Genomic DNA, 21918 nt, shown 5'->3' with positions numbered 1-21918 from the left:
TGTAGAACATGTATCCAACATCGATATGTCTCCCTGCATGCGGCCCTGAGGCCTGAAAGTTGGTCACAGGGATACAATTCAGTCACGGGATTTGAAATGTAACGATGTTAGTCTCTCGCATCCACCACATGAACTTATCTTCTGAGCTTCTCCCTCAACCGGACCGCCGCTCCTTCCTTCTTGCACCTTATAAGGACTCATCTTGACAGGATGCTGCATTCCAGCCGAAGATCCAAGGTCAAAAAGTCAACAGACATCAATACACCATGGCTACATTTATACTCACGTTTCGAGTTGGAATACAAAACATATTCCCTCAGTGTGCTTCTCTCTGGGAAATACTGCTAGGAGTATGGGAGTTTCATCCAAGGGCTTGGTATTAGGCCTCTTCCTACCGTCCTTCGTCAATATCATCTTCGGCGCGACAGCTCTTGGCCAAATCACGACTGTTCCTTTACCGCTGAACATCATTTTTGATAACCAAGCTTCATCCCCGAATGGTTCTGCCAACTTTGATGGACACGGCGCGAGTTTCGATAGCCAGTTTCTTCCTTCTGGCCCGTGGATCCATGACAATGTCCAGGTTTGGAGCATTTACTCTTCGGAAACTTTCTTTCTGAATGTAACGTTGTAGTATGAACTCCCTGAGACGTGGGGAACTGGCAACGATAATGTGATCGCTGACGGCCAGATCTTGGACATCGAGGACAGCTACGTACACGAGCTGCACTTTCTATATGCTGGCGATATCAATGGTGGGGAATTTGTGAGGAATTTTGTCTTGAATTTTGCGGACAATTCGACCTTCACTGTACAATGTAAGCGTTTCATCTCTCTGTTGAGTTACAACTAACGAGGCCCCGGACTAAACAGTGTATGCGAAGAATTGGTGGAGATGGCCAAACTTGAATAAAGGAGCAATTCAGACGTGAGTAATTCAGTTGCTAAGATTCCGACAACTCATCAGACTCCATCTGTAGACCGTATCATTTTGAACCTAACGGGGTCAAGAACTTCAACGCGTCTCAAATATACCAATGGTCGACTGCAGTTCCTTCAGAATCGAAGCTTCGATCCATAACCTTTCCACCCAACAACCCTGCACGAAGGCTCCATCTCTTCGCAATGAGTTATACACCTTCCACAGATCCACCTGCGTCGTCGTCAACACATTCTAGCGACGCTAAAATCTCAGTCCGTCGAGCTCGGTTTACAACTAAATGGGAACTCATTCACAATCAAAGAGCTCAAATCGTCGAGATAACACTCGCAAATCTCTTTCCAACATTTACACTTTCCAAATCAACATCAATCACATCGAATCACAGTATCAGTGTTACAGGAAATGGGATTGAGACTGTCCGTCCTGGATCGCTTGTTCGATTAGTCCCTGGCGATCAAGCTCGTGTTGATGTTGTAGTAACTGGGACGAGCGCTTCGAATGCTGGAAAGAATGCAACTGTGGAAATTAGAGATAATCAGGGGAATATTGTAGGTTCGTTTGAAGGGTGGCAGATCTCGCCGTTGGTTGAAGAATGGACTGCCGACGCTGATGTTCTTGAGAAGCATGAGGTACCCACATGGGTGAGTTATTTAGCGCATCACTCATAACGCCGACCTCCTAATCTTTCGTAGTGGAAGAAGGCAAAGTATGGGATATTGTAAGCTCCATCTTTGTCCCTCCATCCTATCGAGATGCTCGAACTTACGTGGAAATTCTAGCATTCATTGGGGCGTCTATAGTCACCCAGCATTTGTGTGTCAATCTATACTTTGACAAGGAACAGTTGAGAGTTAAAATTGTATTTATGTAGGCGCCCAATGGCACTTATGCCGAGTGGTATGAGTAAGTATCAAGATGTCTTTCGCTAAAAACATCTTCCTCCCAGCGAGAGCCTGGCTGACATTTCATTGATAGCTGGAATCTTCATAACCCCCCTGATGCGAGTAGCCCAGTATGGGACCATCATCTCCAAACTTTCGGCCCGGTGAGGAAGAGCCGCTAGTGATCCATAAAATTAACTGATGGCCGCTCTTTAGAGCGTTGTATACGATGATTTCATCCCGAACTTTACGGCAACCAAATTTAATGCCAGCGCATGGCTTGACTTGTTCGATAAAGCAGGGGCTAAATATTTTGTCTTTGTCACTGTGAGTTTTACCCTCACTAAATAAGCTCTTTGTTTACCTTTCCTTTTCTTCTTCAGAAACATCATGATGGTTATGCGCTTTTCGATACGCAGAACACGACGCACAGAAGTAGCGTCCACCTCGGCCCTAAACGCGATTTCCTACAAGATTTGATGGAAACAGCTAAACGTGAGAAACCCAACATGCACAGAGGAACGTACTATTCTTTACCAGAATGGTAAATAAATCAAGATCCACTTACGTCGAGATGATTTCATTGATAAGTGATAGGTTCAATCCTGATTATGCGAAATACGGATTCGGTTCTTGGCCAGGTGGATTAGCTCATAACGCCTTCAATAATAGTCTATTGGAGCCATACACCGGGCATCTCGATATAGATGACTATATCGATGATCTCCAAGTCCCTCAAATGCTAGATATAGCTCTGAAATACGACACGGAAATTATGGTCAGTAAGCCCTATTCCGTTGATATCGGAGCAAAAAACGCAGTTTACGAATTAACGAACACATTTATGGGCAGTGGTGTGACATTGGAGGCCCAAATAAAACTTTAGACGTCTCGGCCCAGTTTTACAATCACGCTCAAAACCAAGGTCGTCAAGTCACCATCAACAACCGTAAGTTTCTATTCTCCGTTCATTACAGATTTTTTTTAGAAGAGAATGAAAGATTACTAACGTAAACCCCCGAAGGTTGCGGAGCAGTTCCGGATTTTGACACACCCGAATATGCAACGTTTGGTGCAATCCAGACTCGGGATTGGGAATCAAACGAAGGAATGGATCCCTTCAGTTACGGATTGAACAAAGCTACGGATCCAAGTCAATACAAGAATGCAACTTCGATTATACAAACTTTGGTGGATATCGTGTCGAAGAACGGTAACTTGTACGCGTCCTTTTTTTCCGCGTATATTGATTTGGATTTAACAACATATATAGTTTGTTAGATGTTGGGCCGAATGCTGAAGGCGAAATCATTGCACCAATGGCCAATAACTTATTGGACGCTGGGAATTGGCTTGAATATAGTGGGGAGTGTGTTTATGACACGGTTTGTCGAATTAATTATAAAGCTGTTTTGATGTATGACCATGTTGCGTAGGATTTCTGGTTTCAAAGCTCGCAAGACCTAGTAGAGAACGATCTAAATTCGGCTCCCGCTCGTTTCACCTCGACTCCAACATCGCTCTGCGTCATCGCCTATAACGAGCCATCTTCTGGCAAGTTGGTCATACAAAAGCGACTGCCGATATTACCGGGTGATCAAGTATTCCTGCAACACCCAAACGCGACTATCAGTGGCACTGAGCTCGAATGGAGCGTAGGGGAAACTGGAAAGTTAACAATAAGTGTCACTGAAGATCAGACGAAAGATGTGAAAAACGCTTGGGCTTTTAAAATTGTGTATGCCAAAACGTAAATTATAACGAATACAGAATGTGATTAATAAGAAGTGTCAAAACTGTTCGAATTGAAACCAGCCAAAGCCGGTCCAGCGATTGTATTCTCATCCGTGATAGAAGCCTCGTTTGAAATCACCATAATATATACCGCGCCACGATCGGCAACGTCTTGTGGAACGTCAAAAGAGCCATCGGGTCTTAACCTGGTTCGAATTTCGCCGATCCCAGTCATGAAAACGACATAAAGAGGGCCATCTGAAGACTCCATTTCGTTGAATGTGAGAAGTCCCGTAGACCCGGGGATGAGAGGTCCAACAATATTGAGTTGAGTAAATGGGTCGAGAGAACCATTAGGGAAGAGCCCAGCATTTTCCGGAGGACAACTTGAGATGTATCTCTGCACAGCGGTCCAAGCTTGACGGAGTGTGAGGGGAACGTCGAAGGCCGTATTCCAGGGGTTCTCTTTGAGGACAGCAGAATTCATCCAGCCAGCCTGACGAGATATGGTGCCCAAGATGGAAGCAAGGATGACGCGATAATTATTATCCTCCACTAGCCCCATTGCACCATTGTAGGCGGAGGCGAGAATGGTTTCAATATCAACACTAATCTGAATCAAAGACTGAGGGTCCTCGGACGGCCTGACGGAATAATAAGACCGCATATATGCGCATATAATCAGTACATACAGTGTATAGGAGCAGGGTTGGACTACAGGAGAGCCAGAATCCGTAATTGCCTGCCTCAGAAAAGCGATGTGGATCTCGACATGTTTCAGGATTTGTGCAAATCGACCTCGGGTAAACGGAGGAAGGCCATCGTTAACAAAATCGACCTGAGTGAATCTGCTAAGACCTTGATCAAACACGGCGTTTTCAAGCCTTCCGAGTGCGAGAAGAGAACGGAGAGCCTCGACATCGGGGCTTGCTCGCCGACCAGGAGTGACACCGGCAAAGACGGGGAGAGCCAAGGCGAGGAGAGCCCAGAAGCGCATGACACGAGTATAAACGACAGAAAAGAGCGTGAACTATAGGAGATAGTGCTAGCTGACGGACAAGAGGCAGAATGGGGATCCAGCTCAGGGACCGCGCCTTATATAGGGTGACGTCATCCTCGAGGGTTAAATTTAGCTTCATTCCGTCCTCGCGCACTTACTTTTAAGTAATTTGGCTGTGTATTACAGGATGAAACAAAAAACGGTCATTCGACGCCGACCCAGTGCCGACCACTCGGCCGCCGACATTCCGAGCTTTGGCACGAGGCCCCCCTGAACACACAGCTACTCGATCAGGTTTAGTCAGGGTCTGGGTAACAAGATCACGATTCTGACCGCTTTTTAGTGAATAAAATATGGACCAGCGGCTGTCCCGCGCAATATAAAATCCGTGGTTTCGTAGGATGCGCTTCCACCGCCCCCTCCTATTCTCTACCTAATTTTGTTCTCGTAGTCCATAATGATTGCCAGCTTCTTTGTTACTTTCGCTTTTGCTCTTCTCAGTCTTGCGGCTCCCGCAACCGAGACTCTTGAGAGGAGGCAACGCGCTCAAGTCATAAATCGATGCTCAACCCCAAATACCGCTGCATTGACTTTTGTGAGCTCTTTGCTACCACCATTTATACTCTCATCAGTTGTACTCATTTCCATTGTAGGATGATGGTCCCTACATCTACATGTCAGCCGCAAACCGTTCTCGCTCTACTAAAACTGACGCGTCTACACTCATCAAACAGGAAGGACATTGTCGACCTCCTCGACCAGAATAACGCCAAGGGTACATTCTTCTACAGTAAGTACTCTCCAGCATTACAATTTTGCGAATGCATTCCTGACAAACCTTCCGCGACCAACTCAGATGGGAACAACTGTAAGTATCAAAATACAGCAAACCTTCCATTCAAACCCCTCACATTAATGAATACATAGACCGCTGTATCTACGATCCAGATATGGTCGACAATGTCAAATATGCCTACAATCATGGTCACCAAGTTGCTTCCCACACCTGGGGTCATGAGCATCTCGCCAGCCTCACTTGGGATCAAAGTTCGTCTTCACCTTGAATGAAACCATCACGTACTAATTTTCTTTAGTTCACGATGAAATGTGGCGTGTCGAACGTACGCCTTTCTCTCTTCTAAACTGACTTCTTTGACTGACTGACATACTGCATGCTTCTTCCCTTCTTTACTTTGGATCATCCAAAAATAACGAAACGCGAACAGTGGCTTTGTCTCGGATCACTGGCGCTTACCCGGCATTCTTCCGTCCCCGTAAGTCTTTAATCCATCATCGTTCATCTTATCTCCCATCGGCTCACCTCGTTTTGATGTCTTTCATAGCTTATGGAGAATACAACAATCTAGTCCTTGATGCCGCTGGCATCCGTGGTCAAGCCGCGGTCATTTGGGACCTTGAGTATGTTTTTTTCGCTTCCCCCGGGCCGGACTATGTGATATTTATGGTTCCGTTTCACAGCTCGGGAGATTCGGCTGGTGCTAGCGTCGCGTCACAGAAGTCTGAATACGATGATGCTGTAGACCGCCATCCCAATACCATCCTTTCTCTTCAACACGAAGTTTATGGTGCGCTACATTTTCCGTTAATAAGGTACATATGATACATATGCTCATGTTTTTTTCCAAAAACAGAAACCACCGCGTAAGTCCATCCGTTCAATCGATTACCGATTATCCAGGACGCTGACATGCGACATATACATTATCTCATGATAGACATCAAGTTGTTGAGTATGCCATAAACCAATTGCAAAATGCAGGATACCGACTTGTTACGGTCGCTGAATGTCTGGGCGAAGATCCTTATCAAAGTGTTGCTGCTCCCCAATCGCGCACCGTCAGTTGCCACTGTTTCTTTCCTATCCATGACGATCTGACCTATTTATTTTGTTATACATATAGGCGGACTGGCACTGTTAAAAGAAAGCTACCCCTTCCTGATTCGTTCATATATACCTTTGCGGACAATCTTTTACGAATTTTCTTACGACTGAGCTTTCGATTGGGACTTCACTTTACCTAGGACTATGACCTTTTTAACCCTGCTTTCGGACGTTTATGATCTTTCGTTGAAAATTCAATTTCGGACAACAAATACTTTTAAATACAGTACTACAAAATAATTTATACTTGCTTTGCTTTATGCGATGTTCTTTAAGCCGTTTCTTCAACGATTGAATTGATTCAACATGAGTCACGCCGAAGTGGCGCTAGAATTCCCCTCTAAGTACGTTGATCCAGTAGTACGGCATCACATTTTTCGGAAGTCAGCTTGGATCTAGTACTGGCTACCCCGGCTACTAGTCGAGTGCCTGTGGCGCTAGCTTGATATGAAAGCTGACACAACCCTACGCCCTACGACCCTAGTACATACCATCTGAGATGGTTTCTGTTTAACAACCTTAGCAAGTTTCTCGGCTTCACTATCTTTAGTTCCTTACCCACATGCTCTTTCATTTCTAATATTTCATTTCGATATTTTGGTTTTTGTTCCTTAATAGTTTTCATGCTAGGAAACCAATTTCATCTCGAGATTCAAGGAGCCGTTGCTTGTTTAAAGCTCTTGTCCAGACATTTCCCGAATCAGGACCCTAGAGGCTATACATAGTCTATAGAACTAAAAGATCAGGGTGGTGGTCGCATGCTCACATTTTAATTCGTCTGCCATCGTTTCTTATTGGTTTGAGCCACCCCCTAGAACTTACACCATGATTCGATGTCAAAGTCGAAAAAAGATGCTTCCATTGAGAATGACAGTAGTAGCACAGATCTTTTCTTCATTTTTTTTTTTGCTATGTTTGAGACTGCAGAAAGATTATCCAGAGTTCTAGAGTTGCGACGATTTAAATTTTTGACAGGAAGGCTGATGGAGTGCGGTCGGGTGACACCGAAGTGTGCGCAATTAAGCCCACCTGTGTTAGCTGCATAGAGTTTCGGTAGTGTTCAGGTAGGTGGTATTTGATATTAGAGATGCGACGCTTTGGGAACCGCCCACACTGATAGCAGTCGTAGAACAACTTCAGATAAAAGGGAATTAAACGGAATCATGATGCACCATTTATGGTTCAAGTTTCTCACACGGAAACGTCACTCCGAAAACACGCACCATGCTCGCCCCTCGCTGCGGTCTTCCACAGTCGACGTCGAAGTCGGCAAAGGACTACTGCGACTCGGAGAACCATCTCCCCATTCACCACCATACATTCTTCTTCACTTTGTGGGCAGAATCTACCATAGATTTTGTCACTTGTACCATCTTCGAATGGGCCTACTTAAGGAGGCGCATCATTTTGTAGCGAATAATTCCCAATTTATAGACCAAAGTCATCACGTCCACGTACCAGGACAAACTGGTGAGTGTTATACTATCGTATATAAAGTGATTTTTGAGCGACGGCAAGGTATCGATATTCTGCGTAACTCCCGCGAGAATGAGGCAGCTTACAACTCTTATGCTCGTGTTGATGCCCCGACATGTTTTCCTGGAACACGTGAACAATATATCGAAGACATAATTGATTGGGCTACTCCTCCCTCTTGTCACTCTTCTTCGATGTTTCGAATGAAGGGTCCCGCGGGGGTCGGAAAATCCGCTATAGCACAAACATGCGCTAAAAGGCTTGACCAAGTTGGACAACTCGGTGCATCATTGGATGACTTTCCGCAGAGTTTAGAAACACAGATTATTTTCTAAACTCTATTTTGTTTGAACTCCGCTGTTTTATTCGCGACTTATTCAACCGTAGGCATATGGAATAATCAATATGAGTAAATATATGTAAAAATAGACGATCGTCGATAAGTGCTGCGAAGATTGATTAGATACCATCGTATCCAAGCTACGATGACCGACCTCTTCAATGACGACGACGACGAATTCGATGAATTCCAGCAACTACAAGATCTATTTCTTCACCAAATACACCTCTTTGAAGAAGAGGAGGACGAACTGGCGCTTTCGGCAGCAGGTATCATCGTGTACCTTGATCAGGAGATAAGGATTATACGGAGCACGCGTCGAGCACGCCATCGACAATACTTGGTGCGCGCTGATCTCCTACCAAACCCGCGACTCCATACGCCATGGCAGGCCTTATATGACCATCAAAACAGGCGTGGCTTCGTTACAACGATGGGTTTTGACCCAGAAACCTTCCAGAAGATCCTCGATAATGGGTTCAGGGAACTATGGGATTCCACTGCTATTCCCCGCTCCGACACAAGCGTTGAAGGATTATCCAGGGCTGGTAGACGATCATTAGATGCGGCTGGGGCGTTGGGACTCATTCTACACTACTTGAGCTCACCTATGCTAGAAGTGAGCTTATGCGAAATCTTTGCTCTTATCCCTGCCACAGTCTTTCGTTACATCACATTTTCCTTGTCTCTATTACTAAAAACATTGCGCCGTATGCCAGAATACCAAGTTCGCTACCTCACTGACCACGAGTTTCAAGAACAAAATGCATTGATCGTTGTACGACATCCACGCCTAACAAGGGCTTTTGGGAGTATGGATGGATTGAATTTACCAATCCAGGTCTCTCGGGATGATGACATTGAGAACGCTACGTATAATGGGTGGCTTTACGCACACTTTATCAGCTCCGTCTTCGTCTTTGCAGCTGATGGTTTGTTTAATCCTTTACCTCTAAGATAAAACTGATAAAGCTGTTTAAAAGTACGATAATCGCATGTAACTTGAACGCTCCGGGCAGTTGGCATGACTCGCGCGTTGCCCAATCCATTTATCTAAAGCTTCAGCACCGAACTCCGGAATGATGGGTACTACCTTGTAACCGACCGTGTCCCTGTAGGATTGATCCGAATATAACCAAACCAAACAGATCGAATCTGTCTTATGACGTGGATGTGGTAATATTCCGGGCTCAAAAGTCTGGAAGGGGGGGGGGCCTCTTCTAGATTCAAGTCTGGAAAGAGGTCGTTTTGGAGATCCGCTAGCGAATTAACCCGATTTAGAAAGCGGCATGTCCGGCAAGGACCCTTAACACGATTTAGAAAATATTTCTGTGTTTCTAGAGTCTGCGGAAAGTCATCCATTCTTTTCCACAACTGATCGATGCAGCAACCATATTCGCTTCTTTCCAACTATCGCATATCAACTTTCTACCAAAATTCCGGCCTATCGTGAAATCCTCAACCACATAATATATAGCGATCGAACTCTACTGGAGAATCAGCTAGAATCTCAATTCGTGGATTTGATATGGAAACCCTTCCAAGAATTAGCGAAAGCTGGGAAGACGTTAGGAACGTGTGCCATCCTTATTGATGGCCTCGATGAGTGTGCGGACAAGCGAGCACAATGTGAGATTGTCGAGATTGTGGCGCGTCATCTGCAAGACATGCCATTTCGTTGGGCATTCTTCAGTCGTCCCGAGCCCCATATCGAAGCTACATTCAAACTTTCAAACATTTCCTCTCTGTGCTACTCTGTCTTTCTCCCTGTATCTCGGGAAGCCGATGGAGAAATTAAACTTTACATTCGTAGTGGCCTTCAGAATATCCTCCGCTATCGAAACGTCGAGGCTACAGGATGGCCCTCTGATCAAGAGCTTGATGCCTTGATAGACATGACGGATGGATTGTTCATCTATGCTGCAACCGTTGTTCGATTCGTTGGACAGACCAGCGGGTCTCATGATCCGCCGGAGCTGTTAAAAGCAATACTAAATTCCTCTTCCCGGGATCAATACGGGCCTAAACTTCCCATGGCAGAACTCGACGCTTTTTACACCCTCATCCTACAACGTATACCTCGTGAATTGCTTCCTGACATCCTGACCTTCTTTTCTCTGATTGTCACACCTAAACATGACGCAACGAGGTCAATAGCGTTTGTGTCTAATTTGCTCGGCATATCTAGGATCAAAATGCAGACAATCTGTAACCTACTTTCCGCCGTACTTCGACTTTCAAATCCCAAGCACTTTCCCAGTAGTACTGACCCCTATTCCCCCAACAAATCATTGTTGTTTCAGACTTTGAGTCCCGAAGGCACCGATGTACTGATGCGAATAATCAGTGGTAGAGAAGGGACCTTTTGTTTCTATCATAAATCGTTCCGCGACTTCCTCCACGATCCTTCCCGTTCTGGCCAATTCTGTGTCATGACACAGACAATGCACGAGACGACTTTTGAGCGGGTACTTCGATTACATTCTCATCATGCGAGGAGTTATACCATCCAAAATAACCGTACGTAAATTCAACTTGCAGGCGCACTTGTTCTACCACGAGCCAATAATCACATACAGGTCTCATCCCGCTTTTTACTGGGACAAATTCCGGGAAGGGTCTATCCTGGCCTATTGGTATAGAAGTGCTTGATTCGTATTTGGAATTGTTCGTCTTTATGAGTTTGGGAGCTTATTTACGCAAGTTCGCGTTTGGTTTGGAAATGTTGGATATAAATCCTCATCTCCTTGCCGAACTAGCAGAGTTCAACCATCGGAAGCAGCTACTGAGCAGATTATTCCTCTTGCCACAGAATCTCTCCTGGGAAGTGACTGCCAAGCGTTTCTCTAATAATCGCATGAATGTCCGTGGAGTTGCATTGCGTTGGATCCCCTGTGTAGATCTTGATATGGAACTGTTTCAAACGGTGAGAATGGTTTGCATTCCGAAAGAATTTTATTCTCATCAACAGCAGAGAATCAAACGACTTGAAGAAGTTCGAGTTATTCAGCGTTATTCCCCTCATTCAACAACACTAGAGCCTCCGCTATTCCGTAGTGACTCTCAAGGCCGGCTTCTCTCGGGACTATACATGGTGGGCCAAGGTGATGCGAGTATATTTTGGTATTGGTATTTTGACCCGGAACTCAAGTTCCGTCGCGAGTTTGAAACAATGGATCTACATGAGGGTGAAAGGGTATACCGGGAGGTAGAGTGGGATGTGATGGATCGAGCGCCGGTAGAGCAGGGGCTACGGCAAAATGGAGGACCCAAAAATGAACCGTGGAGGTTACCGCGCCTTTGGTTCAGGGGGTTCAAGAGGGTTTTCTGTATACTTTTTAGAGCAACTGTGACACAATGACTCGGGAGGTAGATTTACCATATGCCACTGTAATATATCACTGATTGCCCAAAAATTCGATCAAAAGATTAAGTGACGGAAACAACGGAAACAAAGATGAATCCAGGGAGCTACCCAATTGAACCTCTGGCTATGTAGAATCGTGATCGGGTGATCCGGACACATTTGTCCCGCTACTATCGAGGAGTACCAGGGAGTACCGAATGACGGATTCGGAGAGTCTAACCCTGGCGAGGCGCAGTCTGGGGACAAGCAGGCACAGAAATGGAAAGGGACGCCAAGCCAGATGATTAAAAACCACAGGACGCCCCTTGAAGTCAACCTGAAGATTACAGGGATAAGAGTTTAAGATGGATAGTACGCGGCTCTTTGTTTCAGCAGCGTAGCACAGACGCACACTAATGTTACAAATTTATGGAATCTCCAGCGGTCATGCACTACACAGGGCTTCCCAATTTTACACGCTCCTCTCCAGGAATATAATACACAAACCAGTACTTCCACTCCGACACCTCATCACTCGGATCGATGGATTGAAATTCTACGAAACACGTTCCAGTCGAAGTAAACAGAATCGTGGTGGCCGATTAGAGCTAATTAATGATAAGCATTGGGTCGAGGTACAAATGGAAACGATCATGCCTTCCTGTGATGTACCCAGTTCTGAGGAGGAACAAGAGGACGAGGAGACGCCACCTGTATTGCTGGGCTCTGTTCGGGCTGTTCTCGCAGATCGTGAACATCTAAAGCACAAGAACTGAAGGATTGAGAATTTGGGCATTGGAACGCGTTCGATAGGAAAGAAGACGTGTCGAAGGGCCTCCAGCTGTCGAGCTTAAGTATAGCAAATATAACTCGATGTGAGGCAATGTCACTTTGCTTTGCACAGTCAGGCGGGTTGTACCAGTAGTGGGTTTTCCCGACTGGAACAGCAGTACTCGACTTGAACACATCACAGCCTAGGTTGGGAGGCTAGACGCTGCGGCTTCTGAGTGTCACTTGGATTGTCATCAAGAAGGATGTGAACGTGCGGGAAGGCCTTGGTCGGCCTAAAATTAGCAAGCCAACTTGACTTTTCATGCAATCATTAAACAGTTATGCTGTGAAAGGCTGGAGTAGTTCGAATTACCCGAGCGAGTGCAAAACCGCATGGCAGAATTGAGTTGAAGTTATTCCCGGGTCCAGATTGTCTACAATCACATGAAAGCGAAGATAAGAGAGAACGCATCTTTACACGACATGTATTAGTTCAACGTCGCAGTAAATTTACTAACAAATACCTCTTCCTGGTGTGTAAAGCAATGAACAGGAATGCAAAGAACACGTGAGTAGTGTCGGACAACCAAAAGCGCCTGATCCGATATGATTGCCGGATCTGTTCGGTTCCGGAATCCCGGCATAACCCTGATAATGCTGCATGCTACCTGCTTGAGCCAGATTCAATACCACCAGCTCTGGCGGCTCACGATTCAGTGCCTCCAGGCAATACTGAAGCAATATCTGGCAAACGTAACCTGGATTGATCGGTCTAAATCCAGTTTCCCGACAATTGACATAGCACTTGGCCGTTAATGTTCTCACATCCTATGGTTCCACACTTATCGCATGTCGGTTCTTTCCTTCGAAGACTTGAAGGTTTGCTTCTAGATTATACGCATGTAACCAGTGCCTCGTGTTCTTATATCTTTCATTCTTCTATCCGCAGCAAAAACTCCGATGGAGAGCGTATTCACAGGTTCATTCACTTCACACAAGATCGATTGTGCTAGTGTAACAGGGAAAATGCCTTGGTCAATGCTTCTCGTTGAAGTGAAGTTCGTCGGGCTTTCTTGCCACCTCCTTGAGTTTGAGCCTTTGAATGTCGTTCTCTTCTGTGAAGGCAAGGCAAAGAACATGCCGGACCCGCCGGTGATAGCTTGAGTCAGTGGATTGCACGTTTATTTGTTTAACAACAGTGATATCAGGCCATACACTACACGGGACTCCCTAAAATTCTGCGTTCCTTCTCCGTAATGAAATACGCAAGCCAGTATGTCCACTCCGACACCTGATCATCCGGATCAATGAATTGAAACTCTATAAAACACGTTTCAGTTGAAGTAAACAGAACTGTGACGGGGTAGTCTGGAGATCGCATTTTCCAACTTTCTAGCTGTTGTTCCAACCGTTGACAGCAGGAATCACACTCGAACATGGTAGATCTAGCCCCAAATTCTGCTGTCCAGCTCTCTTCTTTGCCTTCTCCCCAAACGCCTGCTCGATTATGCTGCAAAACATTGATTTGTTGGTTGTGTCGCAGGCATAAGAATTTGACTCACTACACAACGTGTATCCCAGTGATCAGATAGATTCGTCGTGGTTGTGATGGGACAACGAAACTGCAATCTGGTTTTCCAGACGATATGGATAAAATCGAGCGTCTTGACAGGTATTTGTTTCAATAAACCGTTGTTCAAGAACTCATTGCGTCGAGGTCCCCCCTAATGCATAGCTTCAGCATCACGACCATATGATGATTAAGAGAAGAAACTTACAAACGCCAAGCTTTGCAGCGCATGGAATGGAAAACCATCCGAATCATAAAAATGCCATCTAGTAGTTACGAGGCGAACGCAGGCCTCATTACGAAAAATTAATTCTCCCTTTCTGATCCCCCGTACGACATTCGATACGGCAAATTTATACAGTTCCAACCTCGTCCTGTTGTCATTCCAATCGGTTTCTCCATCGACAAGCCAAGTAAGTGAAATATCGCCGCGAGCGCCGGGGGCGCGAGCTAGAACTCCTACGTCAAAGGACCTCGAATCCTGAATGGTACAAATTATATGATTGACCATTTCATCAACATCAATTCCGTCAGGAGCCTCCTCTAGGATTCTGAAGGTACATTCAGCTTCGAGCCGGCGAGACTCGTGTTTGATATCAGAAGAAAACCCAGATCGGGAAAAGTCGGATATGTAGTCGAGGAATGATTTATGAAAAGACCGGATCCCTGCCTTATGAGCTTCGTCGTGTTCAGGCGCATATAAAAGAGAATGAAGATGCCGAATTGCAGCATAGGCGTCATCACATGTCATACCCAACCAATTGCAAAATACGAGGAAACTTCCTTTCCGAGCACTCCGTCGCCTTCTTGAATCCGAAATCAATGCCAACAAGATTTTGCGTGTGTCTACCATGGTTCTTTCCGGGACCTTGGAGAGAATTTGAGCATACAATGCATCAAGTCGTGCCATCGGATGTTGCTCTTGTGGGAGTTTGGGCAGCGGATGGGCATCAATGAACTTGAGTACATCGTTAAGCTGTGACGTCGGGTTTCCAGACACCGGGTCACCAACATATTTGATGACCGTATCGGCGTACACAAATAACCCGCCCGAAGCATTAGCCAGTTTCCATAAATCCTGCTCCGAAGGCCATTGCGACCGAGGACTGAGAGAAAATTCATTTTGAATGTTTGTCAGTTCGTTGCGAAGAAATCTTTCAACATCATTGCGACCTTCTTCGGAGTTAACCAGAATTTCCTCCTTCTCAGAGACCGCTTGAATGTGGTCTTGAGCAAAGAAGGACGTGATATGAGGCTCAGGGCGACTGGCAATCATCCATACAATGGGCGACGACGGATATGTAGAGCACAAGTCGGAGATGAGCTGGAGAAGCTCCCGTTGTGTAAGTGATTTGTCACATTCGTCAAGGCCGTCAATGATGACCAAGATGCGACCAATAGCCTTGAGTTGGGGGTGGTGGATGAATGGTTCAATAACAAACTTCTTGAACTGTACTGACACCGACGATTGAAGAATGCAGGGGTCACGAGTAATCTCGTATTCGATAAGTACGCGATATGGCTCACACCTGGCAGCGAGCTGATAAGCAAGCGTCATAATAGCTTTGGTTCCATCGTTGCGTCCGTTGATAGAGAAGAAGATGGAAGCGCGCGCAGACACAGAAAGAAGAGGGGATTCGGCAACATTCTGCATGATGGCCGACTTTCCGACTCCAGCTGCACCAACTACCCAGCGCATCTTTTTTTCGTTAATGACATTGGTAATGAACTCCAGGCATCGTGCTAAGATGGCCAAGCGTGTTCCAGGATGACATCGCGGAGGTGGATCACGAGCAGATGAATCGAACGCTGCCCCGAGAATCGTCTTCTCCAGAAGCTTTTCCATGACTAAACGGGGTCAGTCAAAGTGGCATGCCATGAAAAAGGCTTTTACATTGATTTGAATTATTGACATTATAATAATTGACTGCGAGAAAGCGGTCAACACTGATATGATTTGTAGATATGCAATAGACATGTTCCTCACCGAGATTCCCGTCCCCTGGGACCGATACGTTCCTTGCTTCAGAAACGTTCTGAACAACAGTTAACAGGCCGGAATTTCCGTCTCCAGGTCGTGATGAATACTGATGTGGAGATTGAGAGTATGTCAACGACTTTCGTTGACATGAAATCTTACAGTCGATGCATGAGAAAATGACGACGGTTGTAAAGGACTAGCGGGTGATTGATCAGGTGCGGCCGGTAGACCTTGATGTTGAGATGGATCAGAATCTGCGTTAGCGGCCGAAGTGTGTGGGCCAGGTGTTTGGACGGAATCTGATTAAACCAGCAAGATAAGTCGATTGGTCGTGCATGAGTTGGCCAGCAGAGTCACCAGATATGTTTTGAGAGGCGGCAATGGGACCTCCGTGAGCTATTCAGTGATGAGCATTGAAGCAGATACCAATGAAGACAGTCATGCCTTGCTGTGATGTACCAAGTTGCGAGGAGGGACTGGAAGACGAGGAGCCGCTTCCAGAGTCTGCTTGGGGTGACTTCTGAGAACGTGAACGTTCAAAGCGCAAGAACCAAGGGATATGCAGCGAGGGTTTGGGCATTGAAACACGGTGGATTGGTGAAAGAAAGGCACTGCGTCATAGGGCATCCAAACATTCAGTTTAAGAACTGGATGCCACGCTTGTTCTATTTTGCACAGCACGCCAGGTAGATTATGCGGGCGGTGATTTCGGACTGACCCAAAGATGAAATTCATAATACATCGGAATCTAGGCTAAGCCCTGAATCTTATAACTGGGATTGTCAGCAAGAAGTTGTTCTACGATTAAATGGCAAGATAGACAAAGCCCAACAGCTAAGTAGATTTAACAGCAAACCACTCGAATTTTCGTTAACTCCCGCAGTCTAGTAGCAGCTTGAGCAGGTGAGAGAGATGGCACATGGTCGCTCTCGAAGGTATCAGTGAGCGGCCGTTTCGGCAAGATCCGACTGCCACGGGCAGTCCTGAGGCCTGAGGTGGCCGCTGCACCGCCTCACTTCTATCGCCTCGTATTCTTGATGGTCTCGTTCAGCTGTTACGACGACTGCTTTCACTTCTGGCAATTGTCGTGAAATTTTGTATCCTTTATGTGCTTTTTGCAAGTTTACCGTGTTCCCCGGTGGTACTTAAGTAGTTGCCTGCTAAGCACACAAGCACGAGCGCCTAGTTTTCTGGCTTGAAAAGACATAGCGAGCGGTGCATATTACCTTTTTTCGAGAGAGGCTTCTTCCCCCGTCTGAAAGCCCAAATATCATTTAAGCCAATTTGGACTCATCAGCAAGTCGGCACTTTCCTTTTTCCTTTTTGACGCCCCTCGACCCCCTTTCAAATCTGACACAAGCGCAAAAGCTGAAAGGATAAACGGGCCATTTCAACATTAGATCAGCTTTACGCTTTTTTCAGTTGTTTTCACGACATCTGCAGGTCAGCTTTTTTCAAACCCGGGCCCGAAAAAAACAACAGATCAGGGGATTTTATAACGTGAACCACTTCTTCTAGCGACTTGAACACTTGTGCTCTCACTTTCATGCTTATACATATTGCTGATCTTTAAGCGTTTGTGCTCCATGTACACTAGTTTACCCAACACGAGGGCGATAGAACGTCTCAATGTATCCTTCATAGTTTAATTCTTATTCGCTCCCACCTCCCATCTATCATTTTCCAAAACTCCCAAGCCTACTGTACACAATATACATATACATCTACAAGGATATATCGAAAGCAAAAAAAAAAGTATCCATCAAGAAAGAATTAGGGAAAAGAAAAAAGGTTCAAACGAAAAAACCGTAATGACAGAGAACGATTCTCAACCCCAACTTTTCCAAACACTCCATCTTCCACCTCTGCTGAAACGTCGGTTTCGGACAACCCAACTTCATCTCCTTAAACACCTTCAAACCACCATCATTAAGACCAGATTCCTGACATTCGTACTCCTCCACCGCCATCATCGCCATCCTCGCCTCCAACATCCCCAAAACCGGATCCACTTCTTTCACGCTCACCATCATCCTCTCAATCCCCCTACCAATCTCGCCCCTTCCCATCCTCTCCCAAACACTACTCGGTACTATCAGATAATCCTCCATAGACAATTCCCTCAACCTTGTGGCTACGGTTAAGAGTTCTTCGAGATCGTAATCTGGTGCGTTCCTTCCGATGTGTAGTGTTTGAATAGGACAGTTGCTACGTTCGATGAGGTCGTTGTAGGAATTTGATTTTCTCGTAAACGATGAGGAGGTTGAGAAGGAAGAAGGATTATCAATGATACTATGATCGCCATTTTGATGATTATTCCCTCCCCTCCTCCAATCAAACCTCGTCTGCAAAACGCACAACGCAGGCACCTCAAAAGGATCCAAAAACTTTCCATGATAATCCGTCGACTCAAACCGAATCGCCAACGTCTTCAACTCCGTCAACCTCGTCACCGGCAAACTCCCCATCAACCTCCAAGTCGATTCTTCAATCCTCATAATCCTAACACTCACTTCCTCTACTCTTTCACAGACTCTCAACATCTCATGACATCCAACGGCATCACTAGGTAAAGTATCAATATTCAAAACCTTTAGTTGCCGCCATGGTAAATTCAAATGCGCCGGATTAAACGTCCCATCGAATCCTCGCAAAGTAACCTTCTTCAATTTCTCCGCACCCCTAAAAGCTGTACTAGCCTGTCTTCCCTCTTCCCCTTCTCCCTCTTCTTCACGATGCAAACTCCGATACAACCAACTATCCCTCAAAAAAATGTCAATCTCTTCCAAAAGCGGAAACGCTCCCATCGGCAATGAAATCAACGAATTCATCTGTTCCCCCGAAATATTCTGCATATCGAGTTTCCTTATTCGGGTCGTATAAGGTAATATCAAATCCACGGGAAGTATCGAGTGAGTTAATCCAGGTAAAGGAAATGGTGCTCGTGGGGCAGTGGTAACTTTGAATGAAAGAGGTCGATCAGGACATCTATTGAGCCACACTTGAAATGAAGTCAAGGCAGCATGATTCCTTAGAGGTCGTGCACATAATCCAACTTGAAATTTATTCCATAATTCTTGAGCATTAAGCGCCAAGGCACGCCATGACGAACATATACGCGTCAGCGAAAGTGGAGCCTCATCAACGGAGGGTGGAAGTTGAACGTGTTCGGGTAAACATGCCAGAAAGATTTCGATGAGAATTTCGGGTGGGAGGCGTTTGTAGGGAGCTATGGCAATTCGGTAACGTTCGGTTTGGTCGAGGAGGTGGTCGCGTCGGGCGGAGAAGGAGGCTAGTTTACGTTGAGTATGAGAGATGTTGGATTCGAGTTGGTGGAGTTCAGAGAGGGCAATGGCTAGACTGGCTTTGATGCTACGTGTTTCCGCGTCAGAGGGTATGATGGCATTGAGGGATTTCAGCGAAAGGCCGCCAAGGTCGACTAATTTGGGTCTAGTAACACACGAAAGAACCTCATTGAGCCCCAGGTATCCTACACATAACGTTTCGTATTGCTACTCACCGGTGAAGAGGAGCCTTGTTAGGCCTCGAGCGCGCATGAGCGACGGGCATATTTCACGACAAACAAAGAGAGGGGTAGAAAAATGTCGAACGAGGTTAAGATGTTTTTGACATGAGGCGGACAGGAAGCACAAGTTCCGGTGACTTTGTATTAGTATTAGTAGTCGCATGATCGGAACACGCCCCACCCCTGGAATTTGGGGCTTTAGCCGCGTTCCCTTTCGGTGCTCATCTTAGACTAACCGCAGCAAATTGCATGTAAACAGGGAGGAGTATGAAACATTCACGGAAAACGCGTGGATGGAGGCTGTAGATACGATGAACCTGGAGGATGACTACGCAGAGAGAGTGAGCACTCGGTCCATTCTCCTCCACTCACCCATCCTCCCATTATCTCGGGAGTCGCTTGCTCTTGCTCGGTGTCAGGGCGCAAATCTTATGTCAACTACCCGGACAGAATAACATGCTCCTGCCAGCTATACGCGGTGATCACTGGACAGTGGACACTACCCCACTCCACTTAATACGCGTCCATTTAAACTCAATTAAGTACAATTAACAATTTCATTCCCGACAAAACATGAAGTAGTCTACTACCTACTTTTAAACATTACAAAACGACGTCTAAACAAATCACCATTACAATCATCCAAGGGTAACAAGTGGTATCACAATAAGGAAACAAAAAGGAACTTCCAGCTCAAATTAGAGTTTTCCCGCAGCCTTCTCTAACGCTTGCAAAACATCCTCAACCAAATCCTCCTCCTCTTCCACACCAACACTCAACCTAATCAACCCATCACTAATACCCAATTTCTCCCTCTCATCCGGTGGAATACTCCCATGCGTCATCTTCGCCGGATGTTCCGCCAAACTCTCCACACCGCCCAAACTCTCCGCCAAAGTAAACAACTTTGTCGAAGTCAAAAACTTCTCCGCAGCCTCAAATCCACCTTTAATACGGAAAGATATCATTCCAGAATACGGGAAATCCGTTTGTTCGGATAAATTACCAGGAAGTGATTGGATCCATTTACGGGCGTGGGGGGATAATGATTCCCATGCAATGTCGTGTCTTCTATGACTAGCAAGACCGGGGTATATAACATCTTCAACCAAAGGACTGGATTTTAATGCACGTGCCACAGAAAGAGCGTTTGTTCCGTGTGCTTTCATACGCAAAGCCAAAGTCTTGGCACCTCTCTGAGCGAGCCAAGAATCATAAGATGAGGGAATAGCACCAATAGCGTTCTGTAGGAATCGTAATTTATTGGCGAGTTCGGTGTGGAAGGGGGTATTGGGGAGGATGAGAGCTCCCATGACGACGTCGGAATGACCATTGACGTATTTAGTAAGAGAGTGCATGACAATGTCGGCTCCGAGGAGGAGAGGAGAAGAGTAGAACGGTGAGAGGAAGGTGTTGTCCACGAGAATTAGAGGAGGGTTGGTTAATTTTGAGATATGCGCGCGAATAGACTCTACGGATATTAATCGAAGTGTGGGATTAGTTGGGGATTCGATCCAAATGAGCTATCATATCGAGTTTAGATTTCGGGAGACTAGATCAAAAAGACGATTCTCTCACTTTTGTGTTATCTCGTATTTTATCAAGGAGTTCATGGCCATCCTCGCTTAGAGTCTCCAAATCAAGAAAAGTCGTTTCTAATCCTTGGTTTTCAGTTGCCACTCTCGACATGTACCGGAACGTTCCGCCATAAACATCATTAACACTGATGATATGCGCTCCAGTTCCAAAGAGCTGTAGCACGGTAGCAGTCGTCGCAGATCCTGATGCAAACGCCAAGCCATGACCGCCGCCAACTTCTAACGAAGCAAGGGTACGTTCAAGAGCATCCCTATTGGGATTTGACGAGCGAGAATATTCGTAGCCCTATTTATACCATCAATCAGTAATCGATGTCAGGAAGTTTGTTTTGGCTATTGACACGCACCTTGTGTACACCAACGGCGTCTTGCTTATATGTAGTACTCAACGAGATAGCAGGAATAACAGCACCAGTTTCGGCATTGGGTTCCGAACCAACATGGATTGCTCGTGTACTGAATCCTTCCGAATGACTTTTCTTGACCGAACCATTAACGCGGAGGCCGTTAGAGTTTGAAAACTGGTGTACGTCGAGTCCTGGAGACATGAAGGAAATGATAGAATAAAATTAATCCAGACGGTGATGGTGATTATATAGAGCACTCATGAGCGGGATCCGTCCGCATTTGCAAGAATGACGATATTTAATCCCACGTGATATATGATAAATTCCTTAGTCAGTGTCACATCCAACGTATATATCGATCATTGTGGCGTAAAGGTTTGCTTAAAGCCGCCAATGCATTAGTACGTACTTTAATTATTACTTATCCACTGCCTTGATACCTCATGTCCTTGATACCTTTCACCGTAACCCCAAGGCTTCTCTTTGACTCACAAAGCCTTTC

General features: G+C 45.7%; 9 protein-coding genes across 9 annotated transcripts; 5 read left to right on the top strand and 4 right to left on the bottom strand.

Annotated features, from left to right (window-relative positions):
* The first annotated feature begins 542 nt into the window (after positions 1–542).
* AGABI2DRAFT_209111 (hypothetical protein) lies at positions 543–3866 on the top strand. Its single transcript, XM_006464001.1, has 14 exons — positions 543–583; positions 635–842; positions 950–1584; positions 1636–1661; positions 1723–1756; positions 1815–1846; positions 1919–1988; positions 2041–2151; positions 2208–2368; positions 2422–2602; positions 2677–2773; positions 2849–3044; positions 3098–3209; positions 3261–3866. Exons 3-14 carry the CDS (start codon positions 1126–1128, stop codon positions 3576–3578), a joined length of 1797 nt encoding a protein of 598 aa, XP_006464064.1. The 5' UTR covers positions 543–583; positions 635–842; positions 950–1125; the 3' UTR covers positions 3579–3866.
* A 351-nt stretch (positions 3867–4217) lies between these two features.
* Positions 4218–4616, top strand: AGABI2DRAFT_194657 (hypothetical protein). The gene has a single exon (XM_006464000.1). It carries the CDS (start codon positions 4331–4333, stop codon positions 4592–4594), a length of 264 nt encoding a protein of 87 aa, XP_006464063.1. The 5' UTR covers positions 4218–4330; the 3' UTR covers positions 4595–4616.
* A 363-nt stretch (positions 4617–4979) lies between these two features.
* On the top strand, positions 4980–6719 carry AGABI2DRAFT_194656 (hypothetical protein). Its single transcript, XM_006463999.1, has 12 exons — positions 4980–5153; positions 5212–5234; positions 5293–5348; positions 5415–5426; positions 5486–5605; positions 5653–5679; positions 5785–5832; positions 5902–5977; positions 6038–6144; positions 6211–6220; positions 6295–6415; positions 6481–6719. Exons 1-12 carry the CDS (start codon positions 5016–5018, stop codon positions 6496–6498), a joined length of 756 nt encoding a protein of 251 aa, XP_006464062.1. The 5' UTR covers positions 4980–5015; the 3' UTR covers positions 6499–6719.
* A 1703-nt stretch (positions 6720–8422) lies between these two features.
* Positions 8423–9360, top strand: AGABI2DRAFT_75254 (hypothetical protein; the record flags this gene model as incomplete). Its single annotated transcript, XM_006463998.1, has 2 exons — positions 8423–9213; positions 9261–9360. 2 exons carry the CDS (start codon positions 8423–8425, stop codon positions 9358–9360), a joined length of 891 nt encoding a protein of 296 aa, XP_006464061.1.
* A 326-nt stretch (positions 9361–9686) lies between these two features.
* AGABI2DRAFT_44515 (hypothetical protein) lies at positions 9687–10271 on the top strand (the record flags this gene model as incomplete). The annotated part of the gene is made up of 1 exon (XM_006463775.1): positions 9687–10271. A coding segment is annotated over one exon (585 nt), but the record flags the coding sequence as incomplete, so codon positions are not given.
* Positions 10272–13610: 3339 nt separating this feature from the next.
* On the bottom strand, positions 13611–16525 carry AGABI2DRAFT_120855 (hypothetical protein; the record flags this gene model as incomplete). Its single annotated transcript, XM_006463997.1, has 8 exons — positions 13611–13904; positions 13957–14118; positions 14173–15812; positions 15859–15891; positions 15952–16051; positions 16105–16244; positions 16303–16341; positions 16372–16525. 8 exons carry the CDS (start codon positions 16523–16525, stop codon positions 13611–13613), a joined length of 2562 nt encoding a protein of 853 aa, XP_006464060.1.
* A 1117-nt stretch (positions 16526–17642) lies between these two features.
* AGABI2DRAFT_194653 (hypothetical protein) lies at positions 17643–18730 on the bottom strand. Its single transcript, XM_006463996.1, has one exon. The coding sequence runs from the start codon at positions 18486–18488 to the stop codon at positions 17739–17741; it is 750 nt and encodes a 249-aa protein (XP_006464059.1). The 5' UTR covers positions 18489–18730; the 3' UTR covers positions 17643–17738.
* A 13-nt stretch (positions 18731–18743) lies between these two features.
* AGABI2DRAFT_180167 (hypothetical protein) lies at positions 18744–19781 on the bottom strand (the record flags this gene model as incomplete). Its single annotated transcript, XM_006463995.1, has 3 exons — positions 19708–19781; positions 19466–19654; positions 18744–19395 (listed from the first exon to the last, which is right to left on the bottom strand). Coding segments are annotated over exons 2-3 (702 nt in total), but the record flags the coding sequence as incomplete, so codon positions are not given.
* Positions 19782–20036: 255 nt separating this feature from the next.
* AGABI2DRAFT_209095 (hypothetical protein) lies at positions 20037–21619 on the bottom strand (the record flags this gene model as incomplete). Its single annotated transcript, XM_006463994.1, has 3 exons — positions 20037–20994; positions 21050–21355; positions 21417–21619. Coding segments are annotated over 3 exons (1334 nt in total), but the record flags the coding sequence as incomplete, so codon positions are not given.
* Between the last annotated feature and the right edge of the window lie 299 nt (positions 21620–21918).

Source organism: Agaricus bisporus, assembly GCF_000300575.1.
Source record: "Agaricus bisporus var. bisporus H97 unplaced genomic scaffold AGABI2scaffold_9, whole genome shotgun sequence".
Taxonomy (NCBI): Eukaryota; Fungi; Basidiomycota; class Agaricomycetes; order Agaricales; family Agaricaceae; genus Agaricus; species Agaricus bisporus.
Note: the sequence above shows the minus strand (reverse complement) of the source record. Positions and strands in the feature narration are given on the sequence as shown.

Coding starts and splice junctions, on each gene's coding strand:
- AGABI2DRAFT_194653 (XM_006463996.1), bottom strand. CDS start 18,488: ATGTTGAGAGTCTGTGAAAGAGTAGAGGAAGTGAGTGTTAGGATTATG.
- AGABI2DRAFT_194657 (XM_006464000.1), top strand. CDS start 4,331: ATGTTTCAGGATTTGTGCAAATCGACCTCGGGTAAACGGAGGAAGGCC.
- AGABI2DRAFT_194656 (XM_006463999.1), top strand. CDS start 5,016: ATGATTGCCAGCTTCTTTGTTACTTTCGCTTTTGCTCTTCTCAGTCTT. Junction 5,154..5,211: donor ATACCGCTGCATTGACTTTT/GTGAGCTCTTTG, acceptor TTTCCATTGTAG/GATGATGGTCCCTACATCTA. Junction 5,235..5,292: donor GATGGTCCCTACATCTACAT/GTCAGCCGCAAA, acceptor CTCATCAAACAG/GAAGGACATTGTCGACCTCC.
- AGABI2DRAFT_209111 (XM_006464001.1), top strand. CDS start 1,126: ATGAGTTATACACCTTCCACAGATCCACCTGCGTCGTCGTCAACACAT. Junction 2,603..2,676: donor AATACGACACGGAAATTATG/GTCAGTAAGCCC, acceptor ATTTATGGGCAG/TGGTGTGACATTGGAGGCCC. Junction 3,210..3,260: donor GGGAGTGTGTTTATGACACG/GTTTGTCGAATT, acceptor CATGTTGCGTAG/GATTTCTGGTTTCAAAGCTC.